We start from the raw sequence: 27,589 nt of genomic DNA, 5'->3' as shown, positions 1-27,589 counted from the left end.
TGTTCATTGTTTAAATAATTGGAAATTGTTCAATTGTTCATTGTATTGTACCAGTTGACCAATTAGAACAGAGTGAGCAAGCTGACCAACAGGAGCACACTGGGCTCATCGGGAGAGGGGCTTATAGACCCAGGAGCTCTAACAGAGCGTTTTAGACAGAGAGTGAATAAAGATGTACAGTCTGTGAAAAATAATGTTTTGGGATCATTGAAGCTTGTAAATCTATTCTAGATTCCAGAAATACATTCTGAGCAAAATGAGCAAATAGGTCCCCTTTAAACATGATGTATGTAAATCTTTTTGAATTAATTTTGAATAAGCACTTTTAAAGATATGTTTGTTAGGGAGAGGAGTGTTTTGAATCACTTCTCTAGAATGACCCATATATTTGTTGTGTATGTGTGTGTTTGTGTTCATTTGTGTGTTCATTTGTCGTGTGTTGATTGTGTGCCACACCTTTCCTCAGGTACGCAGATCAACTGCAGAGATGGCAGATGTGTCTAGGCAAACACAACCTGACCCTGTCAGAGCCTGGACAGCAGTGCTTTGGTGTTCAGGGCATTTACCGCCATGAGGGCTTTAACTACCCCACCAGTCCCACCGTGGAGTTTGACATCGCCCTGGTGCGCCTGGATGGAGAGGTGACCCTGTCTGACCACGTCCACTTTGCCTGCCTGCCGCCCATCGAGGAGGTGCTTCCAGGAGGAAAAACATGCTATGCTACAGGCTGGGGAGACGAGACAGGTGTAGATGACAGTGCTGTATTCTCTGTGGTTCACTCGTTACCCCTTAAAATTCCAGGATTATTACATACTAAGGCTTATTATTCAGTAGCTACAGGGACTTCAGTGCAAACAGGCTGAGCTATTCTTACGTTATAGAAGTGCGTAATAAAACTTTGGGGCTGCCTGTTGGCCCTGGCCATTAAATGGCTCAACTCATTCTCTGTTTACCACTAGTGTTTGCTCTGTAGTGACCTGACTAGGAAACGACCATGAAATGGCCAAAATATTTATCACTGAGAATTCAAACAGCACTAACACACTACATACTGTAGTTTACTATTTCTGGAGAGTGAATATGATCAGATCTATGCTATGTCAATGCACTCCTAACTTTGGCTTTGGAGTAGCCCTATGCTGCATGATTTGGTGTGCTCTAACCAAGGGTGATTTAATACACAGGGGTTATGTGGACTGAAGCCCAGGGGCCCTGAGTAACTCAGAGCCTCTGATAATGAAATTTGATTCATTTTCTCTGAGTGCTGTCACTTTATTAGAGCTAATCAAATAATTACCCTCTCCACCAAATTGAACCTTTTTTAAGTCTGCCAATCATTGCACAGCAACCATTGCCATCCACCAACGCCTCAAGCTAAGTTCGTTATCAGCATGCCAGTATTCGAATTGGAAGCTCCAGCTTCGGTTAAAAGATGTAACTGTGGACAGTTAAACAAGAGATTACGTCCCATAGATTGTGTCGTTTTATACCACTATCATCGTCGGTTTTCTGTTATTGTGGTATTTGCAATGCTCTTTTAGTACAGTGGCTGAAATGGGGTTGGTGAAAATGTCAGTGCAAACATCTAACATTACTTCAGCGCATCAAAGGTAGGACAAGAATGGACCACTAACATTTTTCATGCCCGCCGTACAGTATACTTTACCTATGATGATAAGGTTTATTAAATTATTAACTTATTTTAAGTTTTTTGTGTTGCTGTTGTTCATCTTTGCTCATCTAATGTGTCTGATTTTATCTCACGTCATCTTCTTTGGGTCCATACGTTTACTTCTTCCTGCACCACTGAATCAGACAATAGACTACAGCTTGTTGTAGCCCTCGGGTGTTTTGGTGATGTTAGTGGTTTTACAGAGTAAACTGTAGGCTCCCATGCACCACTGGAGAATCATTGCACAACAGATTGAACAGAGAGCAGCTTGCACATTTAAGCTCAAGTTGAAGTTCATCTAAAGTTTAGTACAAATTTCAAACCTTGACCGATTGGCTTTTAGTGGTTTGGTTCTAGGTTTAAGTTTGGTGAGGCTGAAACTGGCTTTCTGTTCGCCAGCTTATTCTTCAGATTTTCCATTCCACCTTAAGTGGTGAAGCAGTTGCAGGTGTCAGAACGCAACTGTGGCACCTTTTGAGGTGCAACAGAGACCTGGGATAAGATCCTGGTGGATAAGATGCTAACTTTAGCTTCATTTAGGTTCGTGCAGTAATGGAAAGATGATGAATGGTAGTACTGGAGGTCGGTGGCGGTGTGTGCACATTCATTAAAAACAAGGGTTTGAGTGTTTGGACGCTGTGTGTAACTATGCCTATAGGGCCTAGGACCACATGTAGCCCAAGGGCCCCTGAGCAGGTTAAAGCACCCCTGGCTCTACCCCACCAAATAAAACTAATCAGCTCTTTAACAGGCATGAGAAAATGCTAAATTTAAGTTTAAGCACTATGCTAATGGTAACCCAGTGTTATGACCACCTCGCTGCAAATGAGGCTTCAGTCCCAGCTGGGTCTCCCTGCATCAGCACAGATTTGAATAAAATTGACATTTATATATCTCTGCAGGCTATTCATCAGTGGCCAATCGAATTGGGCAAGAGAGCAGAGCATTTTTCCCTTAATTTGCTCTTCTCCTTAAAGAGTTACAGTGCCATCTGTTGGGTAATGGATGTTAAAGCAGCTGCTAGTAGTGGTATGCTATGCAGCTTTTATTTATTTATTTATTTATTTGTTTGTTTGTTTGTTTGTTTGTATGTTTGTTTGTTCATTAATTTAATGCACATTCTTTAACCCAAAGACAAAAGTACCATTGATAGCTAACTGGTTCATTTCCAACTAATGCTGTATACCATAAGCAAAAAGGTAGTAGTATTGATTGCTATTCACCTGATATTTAATTATTTATATTTATTATTCATTTATATCAGGAAAAATACATATAAGTTAACCCAAAGATAAATGTGCTATTTTAGATACAGTTGTATGCAAAAGTTTGAACACCCCTGGTCAAATGACATGATTTCTTGATTTTCTGAGTGAAAATAATGTAACACATCCTCTACATTAAACACACAATTTTTCTGTGAATTAAATGTACTTTTTATCATAAAAAAACTTATTTTGCCACAACTTTTGTACAAGCCAAATGTCTTTTTTTCAATATGCTAAATTCAGTAAATAAACTGTTATTGTGCATTAAAATGTGCTAAATGTGTTAAAATGTGTGTAAAAATCAACAAACCATGTCATCTGACCAGGGGTGCCCAAATTTTTCACAACTATAACAGTCTACTTTTCAATTGTTGTCCCTAAGGTCTAATGTTATGAGCTAACAGCCAAAAAATATAGGCCATATTACACCTATAACCAATATAACCAATATTAGAACAAACATAAAGCATACCAAAGACAAAATACAAACGCAGACAAAGACAATCCAAAGATAATATAGAAACTACTCTAAAAAATAACTGCTTAAAAGTGCTTCAGGATACTAACTGACCTTCTAAATAAAGCTTAAATGTAATTAAATGTAATACTGTATGAGTGCAAAAGTGTCTCCTAAAACTGGATATTTTCTCATCAGGGAACTTCTTAGCTCCAAAAGCGTCTGAGACTCTAAACCAGGTGGCTCTTCCTGTCGTACCTTATGACACCTGCAAGCGCATGGACTACTGGTGGTTCCAGGTCAAATCCTCTATGATCTGTGCTGGATACAATTTACCTGATGAGCTCAAGTCTGTGTGTCAGGTGTGTATGACAGCTTAACTCTTTACTGCATGCCGTTGCCATATGGCAACAGTGACTTTTTTACATGGTTGCAATGTAAACTCCCATTTTTTAATTCACTTTCTGCCTGACTGAAATATAAGGCTACACTTTTTCCAGTTTAGATTTTATAGCTTTCATATAAAATAATAAAAAATAATTGTTGCCATATGGCAAGAGTGTGCGACAATGGAACTGCGATCTGCAGTGCATACAATGGTGGTACATGAATATATGTCAAGTTGATGTTTTTTATCAATATAATTATTTTCATTCTCCCTTCTGTATTTTTAAAATATTTATGCAAATTTGTCTAAGTTGTCTAAATGAGTCATATGGACTGAGTCATATGGACTGGTTTGGTTTACTCACATTTTATGCATCACATGTGACAGGTCCATTGTTAGATGCTGTTGCCATATAGCAACAAAATGCAATGTACCACCCAAATATTTCTATTAATTGTGCCATTTTTAATAAGAAAAAAACATTTAAAATATTTTTATGTGTATTTTATAATTCATGCAGCAAAAGATATGTTACAAACCCTATATGCTTAAAAATGTAGTACTGAAAATGTCTCTTTTCTATTTTCCAACTTGCCTACACTCTCTAAAATGTCTTAACAGACATTTTTGTTATCTGGTTTAACACATTTTTGTGCCATATTGTTATCTTTTTAAATATATTTTGCATTAAAAGTAACAGATGTCTAGTTAAGGACACAGCACATCTGTTTTTAGAGAACACCAACAGCAAAAAGCATCCCTTCAGGCTTTCCCCAGTGATAATGTTATGCTAATAAGACCATCATATGTGTGCATTCTTGTTTTAATTAACACCTACAGAGCACACTGAGGACTAGTGTAGCTACAGATTGTACTCTAGAGGCCAGGTGAACACTGTAGGTGATTATGCTCCGTTTGCTCATTTTCTTTGTGGGACAGGGGGACTCAGGTGGGCCCCTCGTGTGTCAGGACGGCCCCTCGGATCCCTGGGAGGTGCACGGCATTACAAGCTTTGGGCCCATCGGCTGTATCATGAACAAGAAGCCCAGTGTGTTCACCCGCACATCTGCCTACCTGCCCTGGATAGAGAATATCATGCGCAAGGACATCTATGAAGGCATCAGTATGTTAACACCAATGAAAGTACATAGGTCATTCTACTGAACTGGTCAGTTAAAAGAACTTGGACTTAAACCTAAACAAAAGACTAAAAGCCTCTTGCTTTGAGTGACCCTATACCTTAATTATGTTTATTTTATTCGAACTAATGACTGACCATTCCATTTTGTCTCTACCAAAACAGTTATAACACTGCCGAAACTGTACCAAATGTTTCGGTGCTGACTGTTTTGGTTGTGACAATTTTAGCTAATTTCGGAAGTAATTCAAAAACACTAACCAAGACACACAAACAATCCTAGTGTTTTTCATTAAAAATCAAAAAAGTGCAGAAAATATGTGTTTCGGTAGGGACAGTTACACGCTGATTTTCAGACTTGAGATGCATGTGCAAAACAATGGGATCAAACTGCTCACCATGCAGCCCTGAGGAACAGGGATACAGTCTCTAAAATGCAGGGGTGTGGCTAAAATAAGCCTCCGCTTATGTCTATACACTAAAAATCTCCGTGTTTCGGTGGTGACATGAAAACATGGCGCAATATTTTTTGAATAAAGTTCAAAAAGATCTTGAAATTAGGTTGAAATTTAAGGATTAGGATTTTGAAAACCAACTCCGAATACATACATACATACACACATACACACATACATCATCTAAACCGCTTATCCTTCTGGGTCGCGGTGGGGTGCTGGAGCCTATCCCAGCTGCCATTGGGCGGAAGGCCAACTCCGAATAGTCCCAAAAAAAACATTTTAATTATAAAAATTATAAATGATGATTTTGTATATTTTTAGCTTACTTCTATCTCAATTAATGCCTTGGGTTTGAATACATCATAACATAATCCTTGTAAATATCTAACATCGTTGTAAACATTTTGTTTTTTGATGTTTGAACTAATTCGAAGGAATGCTCCACATAAAACATAGAAATTAAAATATATTACCATGAAAAAAGCAATGAATTTAATAAAATATCTCTACATTAACTTACATCAAAAGTAAAGAACATTTTGCCTTCTGTAATGTTACTATTTTGGAGATGCTACCACATCACCACAGTCTTTTTTTTTTTTGTCTAAGTCCTAAATTGAGTTAATGTAATATATTTTATTCATGGGGAAGTGTTGTACACATTTGAATCAAGTACATTTTGTGCCATATTAATATTCTGTTATTCTACTGCTTCTTCTACTTTCTATTTACCCCATTGTTTTTAGTGTCGCCAATTCTATTTATTCCATTTATTAAACAAAAATAGGATTACATTATAAATAGTCACTCCTCTCTTTCTCTCACTCTCTCTCACTGTTTTCCAGGTTCGGGCTGTGGTGGGCTGAAGGAGCAGACTGGTACTGAAGGTGTTTTGTCGTCTATGAATCACCCTCAGGGCTATGAGAACGGCGCCCGCTGCCAGTGGAACATCATCGTACCTGCAGGAAAGCGCGTGCACCTGCACTTCGACACATTTTCTCTGGAGGAAAGCCAGCTGTGTCTCAGTGACAGCGTCTCCATCTCCGACAGCCTTGGATCTCTGGGTAGGCCAGCTGAACTGAAGTGTCACCACTCAGGTCTAGATAATCATACTCTTCACCAGGCCCCGGCATAGACATTTTAGAGGGGAAGGTGGGGGGGGTCTCACAGGAAAAGATGGCAACATGAATGAAACTGAATTTGATTTACAGCATATGACTGAAGAATTATTTTTTCGAAGGAAAATGAACGTAGTGTAAGGAGTCTTTCCTTAGCAGCCCAAAATGTTAGCATTTTTGCTTGGGCAAATTGAACCCTAGTGCCCACCATACAGGACTATGGCATTAATCACTACACTGTCTAACTACTGGAGATACTAACAATGGCTACCACAAGCATTATACATTTATAAGTGGCTAATTTGTGCATTGCTGATGATTGGATGCTGAGGCCTGGGTTCTGTCTCATAACGCAGTATTTTCTTGCTTACCCAGCTAACTTTAAGCTTAGTTCAGTCTAACCCTGGTGGAAGTGGTGACAGCTTTGCTTTTTTACCATTATAAATGCTTTACTTTTTACATATTTTTGTAGTTTCTTTTCTTTTTTCCTCTTTGGCGACTCCTCCTCATGTTTCACGTGATTGGCTGTTTGTCATAAACAGAACATTTTCATTAGCATGCGCACGAGAATTAATCACAGCCTGAGTATCTAAACCTGGATTAACAGAGAAAGTTGTTAACCGCTGTCATGCGGCATGTTGAAACTCGGTCAGAAAGCCTGACCCCAGATCCACTACAAAACAAACTGCATAATATTAACACCACACAAATAATGTCTTTAGCTCTTTCTCCTCATTTTCTCTCTTTCTTTTACATGTACAGTCTTTTAAGACATGACTAACTGGTTGGTTTTTCCTTCTACTTGCCTACCTTAGACAACAAAATGGTACAGTAAAAACCGAGAAGCTGTTAGGGGGCCCCCTGGTGGACACAGAGCACTAAACAACTGCTGTCACTATGTAGGCAGAGCTGGCGCTGCTTGAGTTATAACTGTTAACAAATAACTTGGTATAGTAAGTTATTAGCGCCCGCTCTCTGCTGACATTATGTTTGGTTGTTGTTTAAAATAAGCCCTATATGGAATGTGATGCTTAAAGAGACATTATTGGGAGTTTATAGATGGGGGTTCCAATGCTCTGGTGATGCATGTATGACAGGTCAGAGCTGGCTGAGAAGAATGCAGGCAGAAGTGCACCAAAGCAATAAAGCTTGTGGAACCCAAGCCGCCCCACTAGCTATATAATATATGCCATACAATAGGCACTGGTACAATCTGAGTGCAAAAGGCAGCGTCCCAAACCCCTGCGGGGTCTGTCTGTGCATTTGCCTGTTTCTCACTGATATGAAAATTGTGAATTGTTTATCTTTCAGCTGTAGTCTCTCTCTGTCCTTTAAGCCTTTTACAGAGCATAAAAAGCCTTTTACAGAGCATGATTTGACTTCAGTTAGCTATAATCAGTAGGGGGCCTATTTGAAAAGGACAACAATTTTTAAAAATGGGCAAAGAGAACAAAGTGGAACAGAAACAAAACGCCATGAAAAGTTAACACCTGAGAGGAAGTGTGCCTATAATTTGGGCCCACTTTGATTTTGAAGCCAACATTGCCACAGCTACAGATAGAAGCCAGTAAACATGTTTCAGGGTATCCTCCTTCCCTAGATTTTTTTTAAATTAAGCTGTAAAACATTTTTCTTTTATATTTTATTTAATGTAAGGACTAATTCAGCAATATTGATTGACATGTCTTATTTAAACAAAAACAAAACAAAAAACAAAATAAGAGTGAAAACACAGAAAATATATGTCATTTTTCATGGTCAAGTGAAACATTTTTCATGTACAACACTGAGTGTGTTTACATGTATTTAATAATCCGATAACTGCAGAAAATCAGACTATGTCAGTAATCCGATCAACACATTAACATGCACTTAAGAAATCAGATAATGAGAAAACTCGGGGTCTACATCAGTCAGGCAGTAGTCGGATTTCTGCTTTGCAACAGACCAATAAACTCTATGCCGCTGCTTTTTTTTAAAACTTCGCATCACTTTACCTGAAAGTATGAATATACATCATCTAGAAGATGAAGAAAATTTAAATCCTTCATTTCATCAAGCGTGTAGTTGGTTTCAGCATTGCTCCAAAAGTGTTTCACTGCCATCTTGCACCTGGTACCGCCATCTGTTTTCGCACATGCGCAGACAGAGAAATCCAAAAGAAATCAAAAGAGTTTACATGCACTGAGAATCATCCATCTGATTACTGAGCTAAAATCCAGCTCTTGTTTAAAAAGGTGTTTAAAAACTCCAGCAGCACTGCTGTGTCTGTTCCACTTGTACCAGCACAACACACACTAACACACCACCACCATGTCAGTGTTACTGCAGTGCTGAGAATGATCCACCACCCAAATAGTACCTGCTCTGTGAGGGTCCATGGGGGTCCTGAACACTGAAGAACAGGGTAAAAGGGGGCTAATAAAGTATGCAGAGAAATAGATGGACTACAGTCTGTAACTGTAGAACTACAAAGTGCACCTATACAGTAAGTGGAGCTGATAAAATGGACAATGAGCGTAGAAACAAGGAGGTGGTCATAATGTTATGCCTGATCGGTAAATGGATGTGTGTAATGTATAAATGAAATGTGATTTCTCCCTCAGGCACCCACTGCAGCACATCCCCTCCAGCAGACCTGGTTGCTGCTGGCACCGCACTGACTGTCCATTTCTCCTCCAATGACAAGGTGGTGGACACAGGCTTCAAAGCCACATGGAGAGCCGTGGACCCAGCAGACATCAGTAGTGAGTCACCGTCTCACTCTAAACACACATAAACACACAATACACTACATCACTGTAGTGGAAAAACATGAAATGCGATGTACACATGACATTACTTTTCCATACACTGTCAGAAAAAAGGGTTTTGTCCCCAGGGTGCAAACAATGGAAATGTAACTTCAAAAATACAATATGGACCATAAGGTCAAACTGTGTACCTTAAATGAGTTTTGAAGGTGCACTACATTCACTTTCCCGGAGATTGTAATGACTTGAGGAGCACAGAGGAAAGGTGTGTCTTTCTATCCTTGGTAAACTTGGTAAAGTATAAATAATACAGATTCTGGAGTCACGACAGGCTGTACTGAGTCAATGCAACTTAAAGAGTATAACTGTAGTGGAATATGGCACAACGCTTCCTAACTAAAGGTACTGAAGACGTACTGCCCCGGTGACAGCGTTTGTACATTGAATTTTTTTTATGTTGAATGTAATGACATGAGGAATATATGCCAAAATGAAAAGTCAAACTTCTGTTACATTGTTTTCATTTCACTTGACCTCTTCACTGATAAACAGTACATAAGGATTTGCATTTAAAAATACAAAATGATGAATTTGGACCTGATTTGAATACAATCCGCATTGAAACATAGTCAACGCACAGGTATCTTGCTTTCCAACAAGCAGTATTTTTGGCACAAACTCTTTTCCGTAGGAGGTAAAAGCATGAAAAAAGTCTTACGAAATTAAAGACTGTGGGCAGATTTACTAAGAGAGGCACTGATTACTGACAATCCACCAACACTTTAAGCTGGTGTCACCCCAGTCATCAGATTATCTTCTAAATGAACACAGGCGCAACTTCGTAATTAACACATCGGAAGAAAAACAGGAAGAAAATAGTTTTTAATTATTTGTTTCAGGCTCAAACTTTGACTCATTAAGTTAAAATAATAACTTGTGATTAATGATGGCTTGGTCAGTCAAAATAATGGCAAACTCCAAAAATGTGTAATTGCTTGCCAAGAAAGTATGTGATTATTTTAAGATCACAAGCAGTTATTATTATTTATTATTAATTTTTATGAATGAATTAAAATTTTAATATTTTTTACTTTGGAAACCATGGAAACCATGCGGTGTTGCAAAATCTTTGTTTTATTTCACTGAGCACTCTCAGGTTGTTTTGGGAACTGTTTGATTTTGGGCATAAACTCTTAGCTACATTCAAGACACCAAATAATGACTGTGACATTTCTGCCATATGTAAGTAAGGAGTAGCTTTAGTAAAGCAGGGATTGAATCAGTCCATCAGTGGTGGCAATTCAAGTGCACTGATAATGTTAGAATAACATTCACTAAAGTATGAGCTCATTTTTTCTCCAAAATAAAATTTGTGAGCTACTTCCAAACATAAAAAGGCTCGATGTATTGTTTTTCTATGTTCCACTAGGACATCTGAGTCACATTTGTGTACGTTTATTTGTTTAAATAACTATAAACTATAAACTATATTATGCCAAAATAATCAAAAAGAAATCGAAATGGGGGAAATTTGAGATTTCATGATGAATTGAATAATTTCATAAAGAATTCTGGAATCAGGGATTTGTGTGAGGTCTTAGATTAACACTCGTATTTATCCTTTTGTCACCTTCATTACTTCTGTCTTTATTCACAGATCTGGTTGGGTGTGGTGGAGAATTTGTTGGTCAGCAGGGAGAGCTCCAGTCACCCAACTGGCCCAATAACTACCCTGACCAAGCGGCCTGCACCTGGACCATCTCTAGCCCCTCAGCCGAGAGCCTCCACATCGTCTTCACTCACTTTGAGCTGCAGGCGGTCAACGTCCTTGGCAAATGTGTGGACTTTGTGGAGGTCTTTGATGCTGCTGGGCAAAGTCAAGGTTGGAATAGACACATTATACCAATGAGAGACATTAGCAGATATCTTGATGGATGAACTGAGTATTTAGACAAAGTAAGCAGGAATTAGCGGAATAGATTAGTGTTTAATGTTAATTAGTGTAGTTAAGTGTAGATTAGCATTAAGTGTTAATTAGGGTAGTTAAATGTAGATTAGTGTTTAGTGTTTAATCTTTAATGAAAGAAAAAAATCTTCTCAAATAGAAGAATTCAGACCAGATCAAGTTACTGAACCACAGGTCTGTCTATGAGATTAATACTGAACAGATGTTTTATATATGAAAATGTATATATAAACCCCTTCAGTCATAAGGGTCCCGCTGGTCAGATGGTCAAAAGCTGACACTTGTGTTTCTGTTTGCTCAGGTCAGTTCTGCGGCTTTTTGCCACCCAAGCTGACTGTCACCGGAGACAGAGCCACCATCCGCTTCCGCACCAACAAGGAAGTGCAGGAAAAGGGTTTCCGTGGTTACTGGACCACTGATCCCAACGTCTTTCCAACTCTGCCCCCTCTGGCCCCCAACCCATGGGACGATGTGGTCATCAGTAAGCATCCTTATATAACTGTTACTCTCTAACTATGTAACTCAGACACTTTTTCATTCATTTGTTTCTGACAGAGGTAAAAATCACATGCTAAATAATGATATAATTGCAGTAAATTGCAATTACAGGGCAGTAACTTACAGTTAATAATTGAAATAAGCATAGTTTTCAAAAGATATAGTCGTATATTCTCAGGCATTTTGCTATAATACAAGTTGAAAGTCAAGTCAAAGTTTATTTATATAGTGCTTTTTACAACAGGTGTTGTCACAAAGCAGCTTTACAGAAAAATCCGGGTCCGAGCCCCCATGAGCAAGCCAATTGCGACAGACCTCACAAATTTAATTGGTTCAGAAATTGCAGTCTAAAATCTATTTTTTCACTTTATATCCCTTTTTGATAACACTTCATTTTAAGGATCACATATTAAGGGTTTATAAGGTTAATGTCATATGGGTGCCAAGCTAACAGTGGTGTACATTCACTTTCCCACATAGAGTTTAATACTGTACAGCTCTAGCTTAAGCACTGACCTTTGGAGGTTATAAGATGTGCAGGTAACATGTTTTTATTCTGTATATTGCAGTTTTTAAGTGTATCCTTTAGTAAATACTTTAGAAAGAATAACTGATTTTTTTTTTAGTTTTGTTTTCACTCAAACGTATTTAAGACACAATTTAACGTGCACTTTTTATTTTATTTTTTTTAAACTGCTGTTTTAACTCTTTCTTTTCCTAATATATGTGTGCATATATAATATTCATAAAAGATGATATTGTTGACTACAGTAATCTACAGTAATCTCTGCTACCAATAAGCTACTTTAAATTTGCAGAGTATTTTTTGTACAGTGTATGTGACCCATCAGGGAATGAAGTGCTTGTTTCAACTACACTCCAGAACATTACATGTTTTCACATGCAGTGGCATAGCAAAAATGATCAGCAGTGTTCATACTTGTACTTGAACTATTGTGTTTGATGTTGACCATGTCTTCCTCTTAGACTGGCCAGCAGAATGTGGAACTCCAGCCATCAGTCCCATCACTCATGTGGCCAGGGTGGTGAATGGAGTGGAGGCTAAGCCTCACTCCTGGCCATGGCAGGTGTCCATGCAGGTGAGAACAAAATATTCTCAAATGGGTTTACACTTGATTAATCAGCTTTTATCAATACTAATAATGTATGTTTGTGTGACTTCACCAGGCTCAGTCATCTCCATCCACACCCTTCCAGCACGAATGTGGAGGATCACTGATTCATGAACAGTGGATCCTCACTGCTGCCCACTGCTTTATTGAGTAAGGAACACACACACTACTTACACCACTGAAAATGCCAGCAACCCTTTACATTGTGTGTACATTTCATGATGAATGGACCAACAGAAAAGGTCCAAAATCATGTTAAATTAAGTTTAATTCCTCCTTCTATAAAGTTCCATTTCAGAGATATGAAGTTTTCTCACAACAACAATATTTACGCTATGTCCAAAAGAAGAGGTGTAGACTCGAGTCACATAACTTGGACTCGAGTCCAACTCAAGTCACGAATTTGATGACTTTAGACTTGTCTTAATAAAATCAAGAAAGACGTGCGACTCAACTTTGACTTGAACACCACTGACTTGGACTCTGACTCGGACTTGAGTGTCATGACTCGGAAAGATTTGAGACTTAAAGTGGAAGAAACGTGGAGAGTCTGACTGCAGATGGGACTCAGATGAACTGAATGAATCCGTTTCCTGCCATAAATTGAATGAACAGCAACGTCAAATGTCTGTTAATGAGCTTTTGCTCTGCTTATTTTATTTTGGAAGACAAGAGAAGCATTAGAGCTCAAGTTCGCCACCATAAGCTGGCAAAAAGGGAAGCATCAATAGCATCGATAAGCCCAGTTCAGCACTTAAACTCTTACTGGAGAAACTTACCAGGCGAGCTGACCATTTCCCTCATGGTAGCGAAACAAAAGACACACAGCTCTCTCTAGTCGACCAATTTTAACAGCTTCTGCAGGTAAAAGAAGTGCAACATTCACCACGAGGCTGAAGTTGCCTTTTTATTCGCCAGCTTCTTTTCGGAATTGGTCGTTCCACCTTAAATGGTGTAGCACTTAGGCGCCGGAACGTAACTGCTTCATTTAAGGTGGAACAGAAAATCCAAATAAGATGCTGCTGGCAAAAAAAGTCAACTTCAGCTTTGTACATTAACCATCATTTTGCTGTCTTTTCTGTAAAATTTGTTCAGCTCTGTCATCTAAATTCAATTCAAACTAGTGATTGTTTTTAGTTGGCTAACCTAGTTTTTATTTTAATCCTGCACCCAAGGTTCCCAAAAAAAACATTAAAAATGATATTAAAATATAAAGTTTTTTTAGTTAATTATGTACAGTAGTATTTTTAAAATTCTCTACTCTTTGTGTATACCAGCATGCCTGTCATGGTTATTTGTGTTCTATGGACTTTGTATTTTAGTTGGAAGGGTAAAAAAAATATATAAAATATAATAATAAACAATTAATATACAGCCATACACTGCTAACATGCTGTCATTACAAGGCTATAGTACTGTTACCATTATTCAGCGTTGTGGCCTTAAATTAGCTGAAGAATGCAGACTGACTTGTTTAGGACTCAAAGATTAGGACTATTGACTAGGGACTTGACACTTGCCTGTACTGACTCGGGACTTGAATCGAGACTCAACTATCTTGACTTGGGACTTGACTCGAGACTAGAGCGAGAAGACTTGAGACTTGCTTGTTACTAGCAACTTAGTGATTTCTTCCCACCTCTGTCCAAATGTATCCAGATGCTCAGACAGAACATCCCATTGCCAATATAAAGGGACGTTCTGAAAGCCACACAATTTTAAGGTCACAATACTTAACGGCAAGCATCAGCTAGAGTGGTATGAAGTCCCCCAGCACTGCTCTATGCAGTGATGGAACACCATCCAATACATTTGGGACAATGCAATGGCGCTTCAAGAACTTATCATCCATCATCAGTAATTCACCTCACTAACACTCTTGTGGCTGAATGCAATCAAATGCTCACAGCAATGTTCCAACATTTATAATTAAGCTTTCCTCGATGAGCATAAGTTGTTACTGCAGCAAAGGGGGTACAAACTCCCTCTTTATACCCCTGATTCAGAAGAACGTTGGATGAGCAGGTGTCTATGAACTTTTGGACATATATGTCAATATGTCATATTTGAGTATGTCTTTATCTATTATCTATCTTTCCATGCATTCATTGATCCAGTTGTTCATCAACATTTCTCTCCTTCTGTCTTCTTCAGCCTCCTAACTCCTGACGTATGGCAGATGTGTTTGGGGAAGCACCATCTTAACTCCAGTCTGGACGGTCCCCCTGAGACGTGTGTTTCTGTCGCTGCCATCATCTCCCATGAGGGCTTCATCTACCCTGAAAACGATACCATCAACGACATTGCCCTGGTGCGACTGGCCAAACCCATTACCAATACTCCAGAGATCAGCCCTGTGTGTCTGCCCAAACCTGAGGCGCTCATGCCCGCTGGCCACATATGCTACGTCACTGGCTGGGGAGACGAGAAAGGTCAGAGAAGGTCCTCAGAAATGACACTGCGAGAAACTGTCAACACAGCACATTCAAAGTAGCATATTATGAAAGGAATTATTCTCCGCAAAACGCTAATGTGACTAACAATATATGAAAAAAGGAGCATGTTATGTTTTCATTTGCATCATGCTAAGCTTCTGGCTTTCATTAATTTTAAGTAACACTAGCATTTTTAGTTGAAGTATTCATTTGCAAACAATTTGCCCTATAATACAATGGTGTGCAGTAAGCTCCAACTTCCTATACTACAAAGGCAAATACAAAATTCATATAATCATTCATCATGATCTAATGGCCAATGCAGCAATCTGCTCCATTTGTATGCCTCTAGTTTTCAGTTACTCTGACAGTTTGATGGTGAGTAATGATGTGAGACTGCATCTGTTGTTCCGAGCTGAATTCACACACAGCTTGTAAGCCATTAAATGCCACCTGGCTTCATCATTGCATTATATACTAGCATGCAAGCTTCTGTTTGATAGTCTTTTCTCTGAATAAAATGTGCTTAGCAATGAATGAGTAAAATGTATATTATTACATTTGTTATTACATATAGCAGCTTTTAATCAAGCTGATTTTGGTATTTATTTTACAGGCAGCCTGAAGCCTGTGGCATCAAAGAGTTTGAACCAGGCTCCTCTGCCCATTGTGCCCTATGAAACATGCAGCAAACCCAGCTACTGGTGGGATGGCATCCGGCCCTCCATGATCTGCGCCGGCTATGAGCAACCTGATGAGCTGAAGTCTTCCTGCCAGGTATGGGAAGAAACCGAGATGAATATGCATGTGTACTGTTTCAGTATAATTGACATCTGACCTCTTTTAATGTTATTAATTAGTGGATTTAAATACTGTTTTCCATAAACTCAAAGCTACAGGCCAAAGAAATGAATGGATTTACGTAACATTTTAAGAGATAAGTAGATTTAACTGAATCGCTTTAGTATTTACAATCACTCAATCATTCATATTTGAACTCAACAGCAAAACAAATAGACCCCTCCCTTCAGTGCTCCTTCAGAAGCTCCGCCCCCTAAATGTATGGACGTGCATTGCCTAGGCAAACACTGGGCTAGCAAACTTGTTTAATTAGGAAACCAAGACCCAATCCCGTTTCTTATTTTTACCCCTACCCCTTGTTTTCGAATGTCACCTTCCCCCTCGGAACTGGGTCACAACAGGTAGTGGTTGAAATCTTCCCCTAAGAAATGGGACCCTCAAATAAAAAGGGCATTACTTCATTAACAGGCTATTAGCAGTGCTCTGTAGGCCCTGCCAGTCTGCAGTGATAGCAGAGGAGGGTAAAGTTCAGCTCCTCACTGCTGGGCTTAAGGTAAATTTAGGGCATCATATGCCTTCAAAGAGGGGGGGTGTAAAAAAAGATTCATTATCACCCACCCCTAATTCTTTGGTGATATAAAGCTTAAACGCCAGCTTCTCTTTCAAATTTTCCTGTTCCATCTTAAATGGAGCAGCAGTAACATTCTGGCGCTTCAGGCGTCAATACTGCCGCCGTTTGAAGGGTGATGTGGCCTTAACACTTCACCCTACCCCTCTATCTCAACAAAAAGCAAGACATCCTAACCCTAGACAAGGTGCAAAATGGAGGGCTAAGTGGTAGGGGCAAGGGGTGAAATGGGATTGGGCCCAACTCTCTCCTTTTTTAGGTCTTTGTGCCATAAAACCCTTCGCAAACAATACGATTATATAACATTACAGTGAACAATGACACAGCAAGCAATGTAACTAACGTTAGCTAGGTTAGCAAACTGTAGCTACAGTTGCTGCTGTGAAGCTAACCAGTTGTGATTAGCTATCACAAACATTAGCATAAGGGACAAAAGAATACTGAGCTATAGGTTCTGTGAGTTACTCGTCCCCTGTTGCTGATTGGCTGGAATAGTGTTGTGTCATTTGGTAATTCCATTGTTTCCATAATAATTCCATAATTCCATTGGTGAGATGTAAACAAGTCAGGTTTGATGTGAAATGGTTCATTGTAGAGAAGCTTACTGACTCAGATTTCCTTACAGTGGTGCTAACAGGAACCAGGGGTCTCAATGACTACAACACAAACATAGCCATTTTATTTATTATCCAAAATGACTATTGAACCAACCAAAATATTGTTTTTATTTGGGAACTATTTGGCCTTACAACACTCTAAATGACCAAAACCTTACCTCAAAGCGAATTGGCATCAGGCAGCGTATAGCCATTTTATGTAAAACCTTTCTGTGAGGTAACTTCAAGAGGCAAATGCTCTGGACATCTGGTTCCTATCACCACCACTTTGAACAATTCTGCCTTGTAAGTTTCTCTACAATCGAGCATTTCACATCAAACCACTCTGCAGGACTTCATCCGAACCATTTAATTATGCAGAAATTTAGACAAAAAGGGTGGAATTCCCCTTTAAGCAAGACATGGATTCTTATCAAGATGACTATCAAGCAATTATTGGTTTTATGTTGTAGTGAAAATGTGCTACTCAATGCCATTTGAAGTCCTGCATTGAAAAGATTCACTTGGGTTTGGTCAATGAATAAAATGAATATTACCTGTTAGTCATCCAGCTTGGCATTTGTTGTAGGTCTGAGGTCGGCAACCCACATGTTAAGAAGAGCCATTTTGTCATGTTTTAACAAAAATCTAACCACCTTGAGAGCCACAGCATTTCATGTCCATTTTATTGAAGTAACGTTTCACCATTTTGGCTGTAAATATGTCTCAGTATGTGCTGATGTCCTAGTATAGGCTAAAAATATAATATCAACGAAAACTCAGACTTACTTTGCTCTGCTTTAAGCTTTAGCTCAGCTATAGCCACTTTTTCTCACATCTCCAGCAGGAAACTTTTCCACAAAAGTAGAACAGTGTCTTGTAAAATGTCTTATAATGTTCAACTTTTTACAAGGCTGAAGTCAGCTTGTCATTCACCAGCTTCTTTGTTTCTTCTTCCTGACTTTTTTGTGTTCGACAGTTTCTCGTTGCAGATTAAACATATCAGGAAGCCAGCTGAGTGCTTATTAATGAAAATATGTCCCTTTGTTTCCAAATTATTGATGTTGGCCTTAAATCTTGGCAAGATTGCTGTCTGTGTCGCTATGTGACCAGCAGTCTGTGCACCAGCCTTCAGGGTTAAAGGGTGAATAAGCAGTTATACATTAACTCCAGCATTTAAGACCATTTATTGTTAAAACTGTGTTAAAGCACGGGTGCTAGAACGCTCAGCAGGGTTTTATTTTACTGCAAAGGTGGATTATTGTATTTTTACCTAAAAATCTGATTCTGCTGTTGGAGCTGCAACAGGGCAGTAAAAGAGCCATGAAAGTAAAGCCATGAGAGTAAAAGGTGACATTATTTTCTCTATTTAATATGGTTTTCAACTCATAAGTGCAACATTGGAAAAACTGTTATTATTAATGCCATCAATAATTTATTTGCATATGATTATTTTCGCTTTAGAAACTGTTATTTCTATACCAGAAACTTTTGAGGAGAAAAATGTCCTCTGCTTCAGCTGAACTGTGACAGCACAGCACACTGTTTAGAGCTGTTCCAATTCAGTCATCTTTCAATATATGCAAAAAAAGCTGAAACTGTCAGAAACGGTGAGGGAAGGTTTCGTTGTGACAGCAGTGATATCAGACTTGACGTTGAGGAATAACTGCAGATGAAAACGAGTGTCAGCCCCACTCAGTCTCACGGGGCTCTGCACAGTTGCATAAGCTGCCACCGTTCTTCATAATCGAGCTGTGTTACATAAAGTCCTGAATGAGACTTGTTTGTAGTCACAGACCCTGAATGACTGCGGCCCCCTGTCTGATACATCGTGTCCAAATTGGGGCCTTTTGTTCTATTTGTCAGTGATGGGACTCCAGAAGATTCTTTTGTCAGAACGTGACAGACTCGTAGCTCCTTTAGAATCAGTACATGCAAATCCTCTCTGTTTATTGGACTACCACGTGGCATTTAGGACAAGATCGTTTTTTCCTCGATGGAAGATGATTTCCCAAAATATCTGTATCCCCCTTATACTGCACAGGCCTGTATGTGGGCCCATTATTCAGTTTTTCACTTTCATATTTGGACCATTCTACCAAATTAGTTTAAACTGCGGCCCACGGACAATTACGTTTTCAGACCTTAATTACAATTATTATGTTATGATCTATTTAAACTCAAGGCAATAATAGAGATAAGTTAATAGTAATAAGCTAAATATATACAAAATCATCATCTATTGAGTACTTTTTATTATGAGGTATCTGTCCAAACCCTAACCCCAAAATTTCAACTTGTGAAAATAATACTTCTATTTTTTCTCAATGTTTCTTCATTTCATACATTTTCTCAATATTTTGATTTCTTTTAAATTTATTCAGAAAATGCTGTCCGTTTTCATATCGCTACTGAAACAAACAAAGAGTTTTAGTCCATAGGCGGAGCCTTATTTTAGCCACGCCTCTGAATTTCAGAGCAGGAAGTGAAACTGCATCGCTGTCCCTCATTTTCACATGGTGAGCAGTCAGAACCCATTATGTTGAAGTTCATGTGTCCCAAAGCCTAAAAATCAGTGTGTAACATTAAGAACTGTCACTACTAAAACACAATTAAGTCAATTTTTGTGTTTGAATAAAATATTATGATTTTATGTGCACAAAACTGTTTAAAGCTGTGTTTGCTTGTCATGTACTGGCTAGTGTTTTCAAATTATGCTCAAAATTAGCTAAAATTGTCACCAACGAAAAGTTAAAAGCTAAAGTTTCAGTAGTGTTATGCTTGATTTGGTAGTAGCAAAATGGAAGGTTCAATCATTTATTTTAAGAAAATATACATAATTAAGGTAGAACGACTTTCGAAGCAAAAGAGGTTTAGTCTAAAGTCTAAGTCTGATCTGTTTTTAGTTCTGAAACAATTTGGTAGAAAGATCCACATAATTTGCATATTAGTTTCATAGTAATGTTTAGTAGTTACTGTAGTCTTAAGATTAATGACTGAGGGTCATTCTACAGAAACGTCCACTTTTTCATCTATCTATATGTGTCACTGGGGTTACCAATCCTCTTTTTGGTGTTACACAAAAGGAAGGTAACACCAGAGACAGTAACACCAGTGACATTTTTAATGAAAAATGGATTTTTACCAAAATGGCTGCTTCAGAGCATCAAACCACATGTTGTCAATCATGGAATATCCACTAAAATATGTAATTTAATCCATTTGTATTTTTTCACAATGACCTAAGAATAAAGTAGGTCACACCAGTGACTTCAACTAAAAGCTTCATATGAAATCATGAGCTAAATGAGAAAACTGAAAAGACACAGTGGACCTACCAAGGGCTTTTTTAATAGATCCTCAGAAAATAGGTAAAAGGAAGTCAAGTGATGTCATCAGTGTGATTTTTATTTCAAAATAAGAGATTTTTTATGCAGTAACACCAGTGACATGACTCCTGGGGGGCACAACTTTCATTATAAATTTTATAATATTTATTTGGCGTTTGTTTTCTTTATGTCATTTAATCTATATATTCTATAGTCATGTATAGATTATTGTAGTTAAAACTGCAGAAAATGTGTTTTTCTTCAAAATATGGCCTCATGACTGTGAGGACGTGCACTTCTGTGGTGCCTGGAATTCTGTATAATTGATTTAAAAACCAATATTGCTAAATTGAGGCTCAAGAAGGTGTAATTGTTAAAATAACTTATTGTTTTATTTTAAAATATAAATAAATTGTAACCCTAACATGTTTTTTAAGTGTAATATATCTATAAATGTTAGGGACACAAAAATGGATGTTTCTGTAGAATGACCCCTGAATAATAAGCCTGCAGTTTAAGGCGTGTGTGTCAGTCCAGTTCTGGAGGGACATTGCATTGTCTGCCGATATCGATATGAATCCGATATCATCGCGCGTCCCTAAAAATCTGCCCTAAAAATCTGATTTGCGCCACTTCAACCCCAAAAGCAGCCATAAATCTATGTACTGTTCTCTTCTTTTTTATCTTGTTCTCATCGTTTCGTCCAATTTCTCACTACTTGGCTGCTTGCTCTCATACTCAAACCCTCATTTTCCCCTCTCTTTCCCACCAGGGTGACTCAGGGGGTCCGCTTTCATGCCGTCCTGATGGCAGTGACCAGTGGGAGGTGCACGGTGTTGTCAGCTTCGGTCCTTTAGGCTGCATCATGAACAAGAAACCTCCAGTGTTCACCCGAGTGTCTGCCTTCAACCACTGGATAGAGGACAACATCAAGCGTTATGTTTACGAAAACTCTGCAGCTGCATGAGATCTGAGAGAGAGAGAGATCAGAGACAGAGAGACACAGACTAGAGGTAGAGATATTGCAATAATGGTAGCTTATTCTGTTTTTATAGACTTTTTATGAAATTGAATGTGAAAAAGTGGTTAAACAACAGAATATAACAATATTCTGTGCAGTTTGTACTTTGTAAAGTGTAAAGCACTGTAGTTCTTAAGGGAAAAATGTAAAACAGGTGCTGTATTTTGCAGGTTTTTGGGTTGACAATTATTTAAACTGACAGTATTCCATAAAGTGGAAAATGTGTTGCTTCATCAAAATACTAACAATACCCCACTACGGTCAGAGAGAAATTAGTAGACATTATCGCTGTATGGTCTCTTCAGTTCCTGTATTCATAATTTATATGATTCAAAGTTTTAGGCTGTACGTTATGGTAAAGTTCTTTTAAATATTGTTTTTTTAAATGATTTCTATGAAAAATATTCTCCCCTTAGAATCTTGTCTTAAAGAAATAAAAATTGCTTTGTTTTAGCTGGTAATGTTTCTGTAAATGATTATTCAAGCTGACAGCAGGCCATGAAAATTATAAGCAATGCTTCAGGAAAAATAAATAATATTTTAAAATAATTAGCCTTACTTAGTTGAGGAACATTTTTCTGAAATTGTTCCACAATTTTTATACACAGTTTTTCGCTGGTTGCTGAATCTCTGTCCATCTTTGCTTCTGAGAGCCTCTGCCTCTCTAAAATGCTCTTTTTATAATCAGTCATGTGAGTTAGTTGCGAATTGCTCTTCCAGCTGTTTTTTATAAGTACCACTTACTTTCCAGCCTTTTGTTGTCCCGTCCCAACTTTTTTGACATGCGTTGCTGCCACCAAGTTCTAAATGAGTTAATGTTTGAAATGGTAAATGGTAAAAATGTCTCACTTTTAACATCTGATAAGTGTTCAATGTTCTATTGTGAATAAAATATGGGTCTATGAGATTTGCAAATATATATAGACACACATATATAATTACATTTAAATGTCATTTTTGAATATTTAAATATATGACAATATCTGCACATATGTAGACTACATATGTAACATGTAATAGTGACAAATTTTAATATTTACTTATACAGTCATACACATGTTAAGAAAACCTTGGTCAGTTTGCCTATTTTGTTGATTTTCTAAGTGAAAATAAGTGAACATGTCCTTTACAGAGAACACACTTCTGTACATTTTACTATTGTTTATTGTTTATTTACTGAAATTATTATATTGGAATATAAAGTAAAACATAAAATGTGGCCTGTAAAAAAAGTTATGGGACATTTTATGTTATTTTTTTTATACTCATCAAATAAACACTGTGTACATTGTGCATTAAATTTTGCAGAAAAACATCATATTTAAGCTTCTTTCCTGCAGAGAATGTTTTCACTTATTTTCATTTAGAAGACCAACAAAATCTGCAATTTGATCAGGGGTGTTCATGGGCGTGTGACTACATGTCAAAAACGTCTAACTATATTACAAACTTGACACACATTTTGAAAAATATATGAAAATATAGTTCTTTTACATATGGAAAAGTTTAGCTTTGCAGATGCGACAGTTTGGTTCATCAACACAGCTTTGTGTTTTGGTTTACTTAACTGTGTTGACATTATAGATGCTATTCATACAGAATTCATAAATCTAGTAAATTCAATGCATCACTGTTTCAGTGTGAGTAAAGACCAGTGATGAGTCTTTGGCTTTTCACCCTCATTCCTTTGAAAGTTTCAGCCTGGTAGTCACATGACCTGATCAGCTGGCCAATCACAGCGTAGGGCTCAGATTTCAATAGGAGGCTCTAATCCGTATAGAGGTCTGGAGAGAAGGAGGCTGACCGGAGGGATTCCACTTCCCTCAGACTAACTCCAGACTGACTGAGACTTCCGCACTGGATGTGGAATGGACGAGCGATGGACTAATCCTAGTGTTCTTGCCTTGTGGCCTTTATTGTTGTGGAATGTTTGCGGGAGCTGTGTGAGGAGGAAGAGGAGAGTGAGTTTGAAGAACTCATCACTCTTTCTTTAAAGACTCTTCCTGGGAGAAGAAGAATGGGGGCAGGAGCACTCACCATCTGTGTAAGTACGGAAGAATGCCGGCCCGGGACTCCTTCTAAGGAGGGGAGTGAGAGCTAGAGAAAGAAAGAAAAGAGAGAGAGAGAAAGAAAGGCCTTTAAGACGTGCTGGCTTTCTTAAGCAGAAAAAGTAAAAAAGCGGGGAAATAATGTGCTCAAGAGGCAGTCATTCAGTGTGTGTGTGCGAGTGACTCTGTGTGTGTGTGTGTATGTGCACATGTTTGTTGGCTGTCATCCTAGGCCTGAGTCTGGCTTGCCCAGCATGGTCAGTTTTTCCCCCTGTGCCTCCACTTACAAAGCCACTGCTGTTGTGTCCACTGGAGCAACACCAATTAACTCTCTAAACTTTATTTATAACATCATTTTCCTTTTTTCTAGCACTGCTGAAGGTCTTCCACCTTTTCACTTTGAAAAGTTCGGTTCTTTAGCTGACAGATAAACCTTTTTTTGTAGACAGTCATATACAACGGTTTTGTTGTTTTCTAAGTGAAAATAAGTGAAAACATCCTCTACAACTGAACTCAAATATGCCATTTTTTCTGCTAATCTATCTATTTTTGTGTTTAACATAAAAAAACATAAAATACAAAATGTGGCATAAAAAACAGGAGCCAATTATATTTATTTTTCTGTTTACTTTCCCATAAAACACTTATGACTGAGATTGTTTCCCTAAACTGGCTCCATTTACTGTTAAGGGAACATTAGGGTATTATTCTAACTGCTATTGAGATAGATTATGTCTCAATATGTTTTTCTCTGATCATTCTGTCGATCCTTAACCGCTTAAAAGGCCAGGGCCCACCAAGTTTTACTGCACATTTCCAAGAATAGCTCAGCCAGTTTGCATTAAAGTTCTTCTAGTTACTGAATAATAAGCCTTAGTATGTAATAAGCCTGGAATTGTAAGGAGTTGACGAACACTGAACTGCACATTTCCTTATGAAAGAAGGCATAATTAGTCCTGTTTAATTGGATTTAGTAAAGAAAAGTACTTCTAGTTTTTGATTATATTTTTAGATAGTGCCTTTCTTCTCTCCTCCAACTTATCAAACTTTAGAAAAACTAAATATCATGATGGAAGAAACTGTCTCAAAGTATTGACATTATATTTATATTACATTGTAGTGACATTGTATTTTCAGCTTATCGCCCACCCACTAGGGAACGTCTATAGTAGTGAAAAAGTAAGCCACTTTATATTCAAGCTTCAGTTTTAGGCACTGCCACCAACTGCTGTTTCAGTCATACTGCGAATGAATGTTACAGTCATTGTGTGATGATATTAAATGGCAAAACGAGGACAGAGAAGCAGTAGACACATAGAGTAAAGCCTGCTATAGTGGCAGCATGGTGAGGTTCACTGTGTTGCAGCTGTTGTTGAAGGCTTTTTGAGCTGCAGCAGTTGCTCCTTGGCCACCCAGTGAGAGAGAGAGAGAGAGAGAGAGAGGGAGGGAGGGTGAATGAATGAGCATGCTGAGACTTGCTGCTCACCATGTGGAGCAGAGCACTGTGAGAATGGACTCTATCTGAACACTATCTCAGGCAAAACAAAGCCCCACATTCAGATGGTCACAGCAAACAGGAAACATGTAAAAGAATCCTAAATCCTTTCTTAAAAAGCATAGATTGCTGAAATGGCTAACAGTGAGTTAAAGCTAGTGGCCACCAATTTGCAAAAATGCACTTGCATAATGCTAATTGATGGCTGTCTGGTTTCATTTAGTCTTGGCAACATTAGCATTTCCTGACTGAACTGGTTTCTTAAACTCCTTAAACTGAAGGCTTCTTCTTAAGTTATTCATTTTAAAGGGCCCATATTATGGAAAAACAAGTCTACTTCACTTTTACTGAAATAAAAGACTTTGATGTAATATATAAACACTGTTTAAGTTTCAAAGCCCCAGTCCCCCGTCCATATCTGAAAAATATGCTGCAAAACAGCCCTTTTGAATTTAGTTTTTGTGATGTCACAGAAAAAGACAAATCATTTGCATATATGAGCACATTCAGCCAATAGCAGTTTAGGCCCTGAAGTTATAAGTGTTTCAGCCTGAACTGCTTTTTAAACAAGGCACAATAGAAGGCAGCCAATCAGTACAGAGACTGCTCATATATATATATATATATATATATATATATCATAAGGGGCCTTAAAGGAAAAAGATTCAATGTAGCATATGGGCCCTTTAAAACGTATTATTTATTATTTTGTAACCACTATAAAACTAGTATGTAAGTATATAGGAGTCAAGCCCAGCTCAAAGTTACAGTCCAAAACTGAAAAGAGCTGTCAGGGCAAAATCCCTCCTGCTGGTGTGGTTTAGCCTAAGATGAGTGATATAAGTCATGTGTGTGTCAGCTCACAGTGAAAGGCCCAGCACACACACTGTGGATGGCAGGGAGCAGTTGGTAAAGGCAGTTTTCACACCGGGTGGAGGAGGGGCTGGGGGGCAATCTATTCTTCCACTGGACACAATGGAGAAAGGTGTCATAAGTAGTTAAAGATCATTGTCAAAGTAAATGCCTGTGAGGTGTAGAGAGCTGTGAGTCTTTACCAGTCAATGAGTACACAGCAAGCTGTCTGGACAGCTGACCAACGGTCGTAAATGGTGTGTGAGTCATGGCATATGAGGTCACTATATCCAATGAGTAAGAGGAATATCCCTTCCCTGCATGTGTGTGTTTGTTTTCATACATGGTCAGGTACAAAATGCCCTGATTTTTTTCAGAAAACAAGTTAAAAACAAAGCTAACCTACAATGTAATGACCAGAAAAATGGCCCTGACTTTGTCAAGAGCTTTTAACAAAGTTTTTAAAACAAAATTCCAAGTTTCATTGTTTAAAAACTAAAAGGGCAAATCTATTTCTTTCTGGTTACTGAAACAGAGTTTAGACTTGGTTTAGCGTTAGGCACTTACATACAGTACTGTGCAATAGTCTTAGGTATCCAATTAAATTGTTTATTATCTGGACAATAACTGTATTTTTGACATACTTAAAACATGGACATACTTAAAATCACCACTTTTTGTGTTAGTGTTGTTTGATTTTATTTTAATGTTAGGTTTTCAAGCAAATAAACACTTAACCTCTTAAATGGCCAGTGCCCACTGGTGGGCCCAAAGTTTTATTACTCACTTAGGATAACCAATAACCTAGGAATAGCTTAGCCAGTTTACATTGAAGTCCCTGTAGTTACTTATGAATAGTAAGTCTCAGTCTGAAATAAGCCTAGAATGTTAAATGATTTGAAGTTAAATGATTTCTTAAATCTAATTTTCTCAGGTGGCTAAAGCTTCTGCACAGTACTGTACACAGCCTGTAATATATATATATATATGGGGATATATATGACCCCATGTCCTGACACAAGTGTGTGGGCAATGTATGTACCTCGTTCTGCCTTTGTGTGTGACTGTGTGTGTGTATTCATGTATGGTAGAAGACATCTGCTTGCGCATGAGTATGCTAGCTTAGACAGGCTTATGTTATTAACAGTCCCGCAGGGCACCACTGAATCACTCCAGAGCTCCAGTAAACACACAGTTAAGAGGTTCATGATGCTACATCATACACATACACACATTCTAATTCGGTCATGTCTTATGAATTGACTATATGATCTGATCCTGTAACAAATATAGCCTTAAATATAGGCCAATGCCTGTGGGGTAGTGCAGTGACTGAGTCTACTTTTAGATGCTTATCTCGAGTGAAAAAATAAAAATAGCTCATCTTAATGTTTAGTAGATTTTAAAGAAGTAATATTGTGCTGGTATCGCTATTGGAAGATACTCAAAGTTTGAATATCAGTATGGAGAAAGAAAAAGCGGTACTGTGGCGTCTCTTTTTAGGATTATTTGAAAAATACATTAACTGCACAAAT

At 38.1% G+C, this 27,589-nt stretch overlaps 2 protein-coding genes across 2 annotated transcripts in view; both read left to right on the top strand.

Moving 5' to 3' along the window:
• The window catches only part of zgc:154142 (uncharacterized protein LOC555481 homolog), a 74,290-nt gene extending 52,170 nt beyond the window's left edge, over window positions 1–22,120 (top strand). Inside the window, exons 14-25 of the mRNA XM_036574993.1 lie at window positions 467–744; window positions 3,596–3,759; window positions 4,725–4,908; window positions 6,227–6,445; window positions 9,106–9,246; window positions 10,910–11,134; window positions 11,520–11,699; window positions 12,704–12,816; window positions 12,905–12,999; window positions 15,004–15,281; window positions 15,901–16,061; window positions 21,411–22,120. Of these exons, the coding sequence (XP_036430886.1) occupies window positions 467–744; window positions 3,596–3,759; window positions 4,725–4,908; window positions 6,227–6,445; window positions 9,106–9,246; window positions 10,910–11,134; window positions 11,520–11,699; window positions 12,704–12,816; window positions 12,905–12,999; window positions 15,004–15,281; window positions 15,901–16,061; window positions 21,411–21,605 (2,233 nt within the window). The 3' untranslated portion in view covers window positions 21,606–22,120. The remainder of the gene's footprint in view (window positions 1–466; window positions 745–3,595; window positions 3,760–4,724; window positions 4,909–6,226; window positions 6,446–9,105; window positions 9,247–10,909; window positions 11,135–11,519; window positions 11,700–12,703; window positions 12,817–12,904; window positions 13,000–15,003; window positions 15,282–15,900; window positions 16,062–21,410) is intronic.
• Window positions 22,121–23,447: 1,327 nt separating this feature from the next.
• The window catches only part of fam13a (family with sequence similarity 13 member A), a 78,006-nt gene continuing 73,864 nt past the window's right edge, over window positions 23,448–27,589 (top strand). The window contains exon 1 of the mRNA XM_036574976.1: window positions 23,448–23,703. Coding sequence (XP_036430869.1) covers window positions 23,677–23,703 — 27 coding nt within the window. The 5' untranslated portion in view covers window positions 23,448–23,676. The remainder of the gene's footprint in view (window positions 23,704–27,589) is intronic.

This window comes from Colossoma macropomum, unplaced genomic scaffold, assembly GCF_904425465.1.
Source record: "Colossoma macropomum unplaced genomic scaffold, Colossoma_macropomum, whole genome shotgun sequence".
Taxonomy (NCBI): domain Eukaryota; kingdom Metazoa; phylum Chordata; class Actinopteri; order Characiformes; family Serrasalmidae; genus Colossoma; species Colossoma macropomum.
Note: the sequence above shows the minus strand (reverse complement) of the source record. Positions and strands in the feature narration are given on the sequence as shown.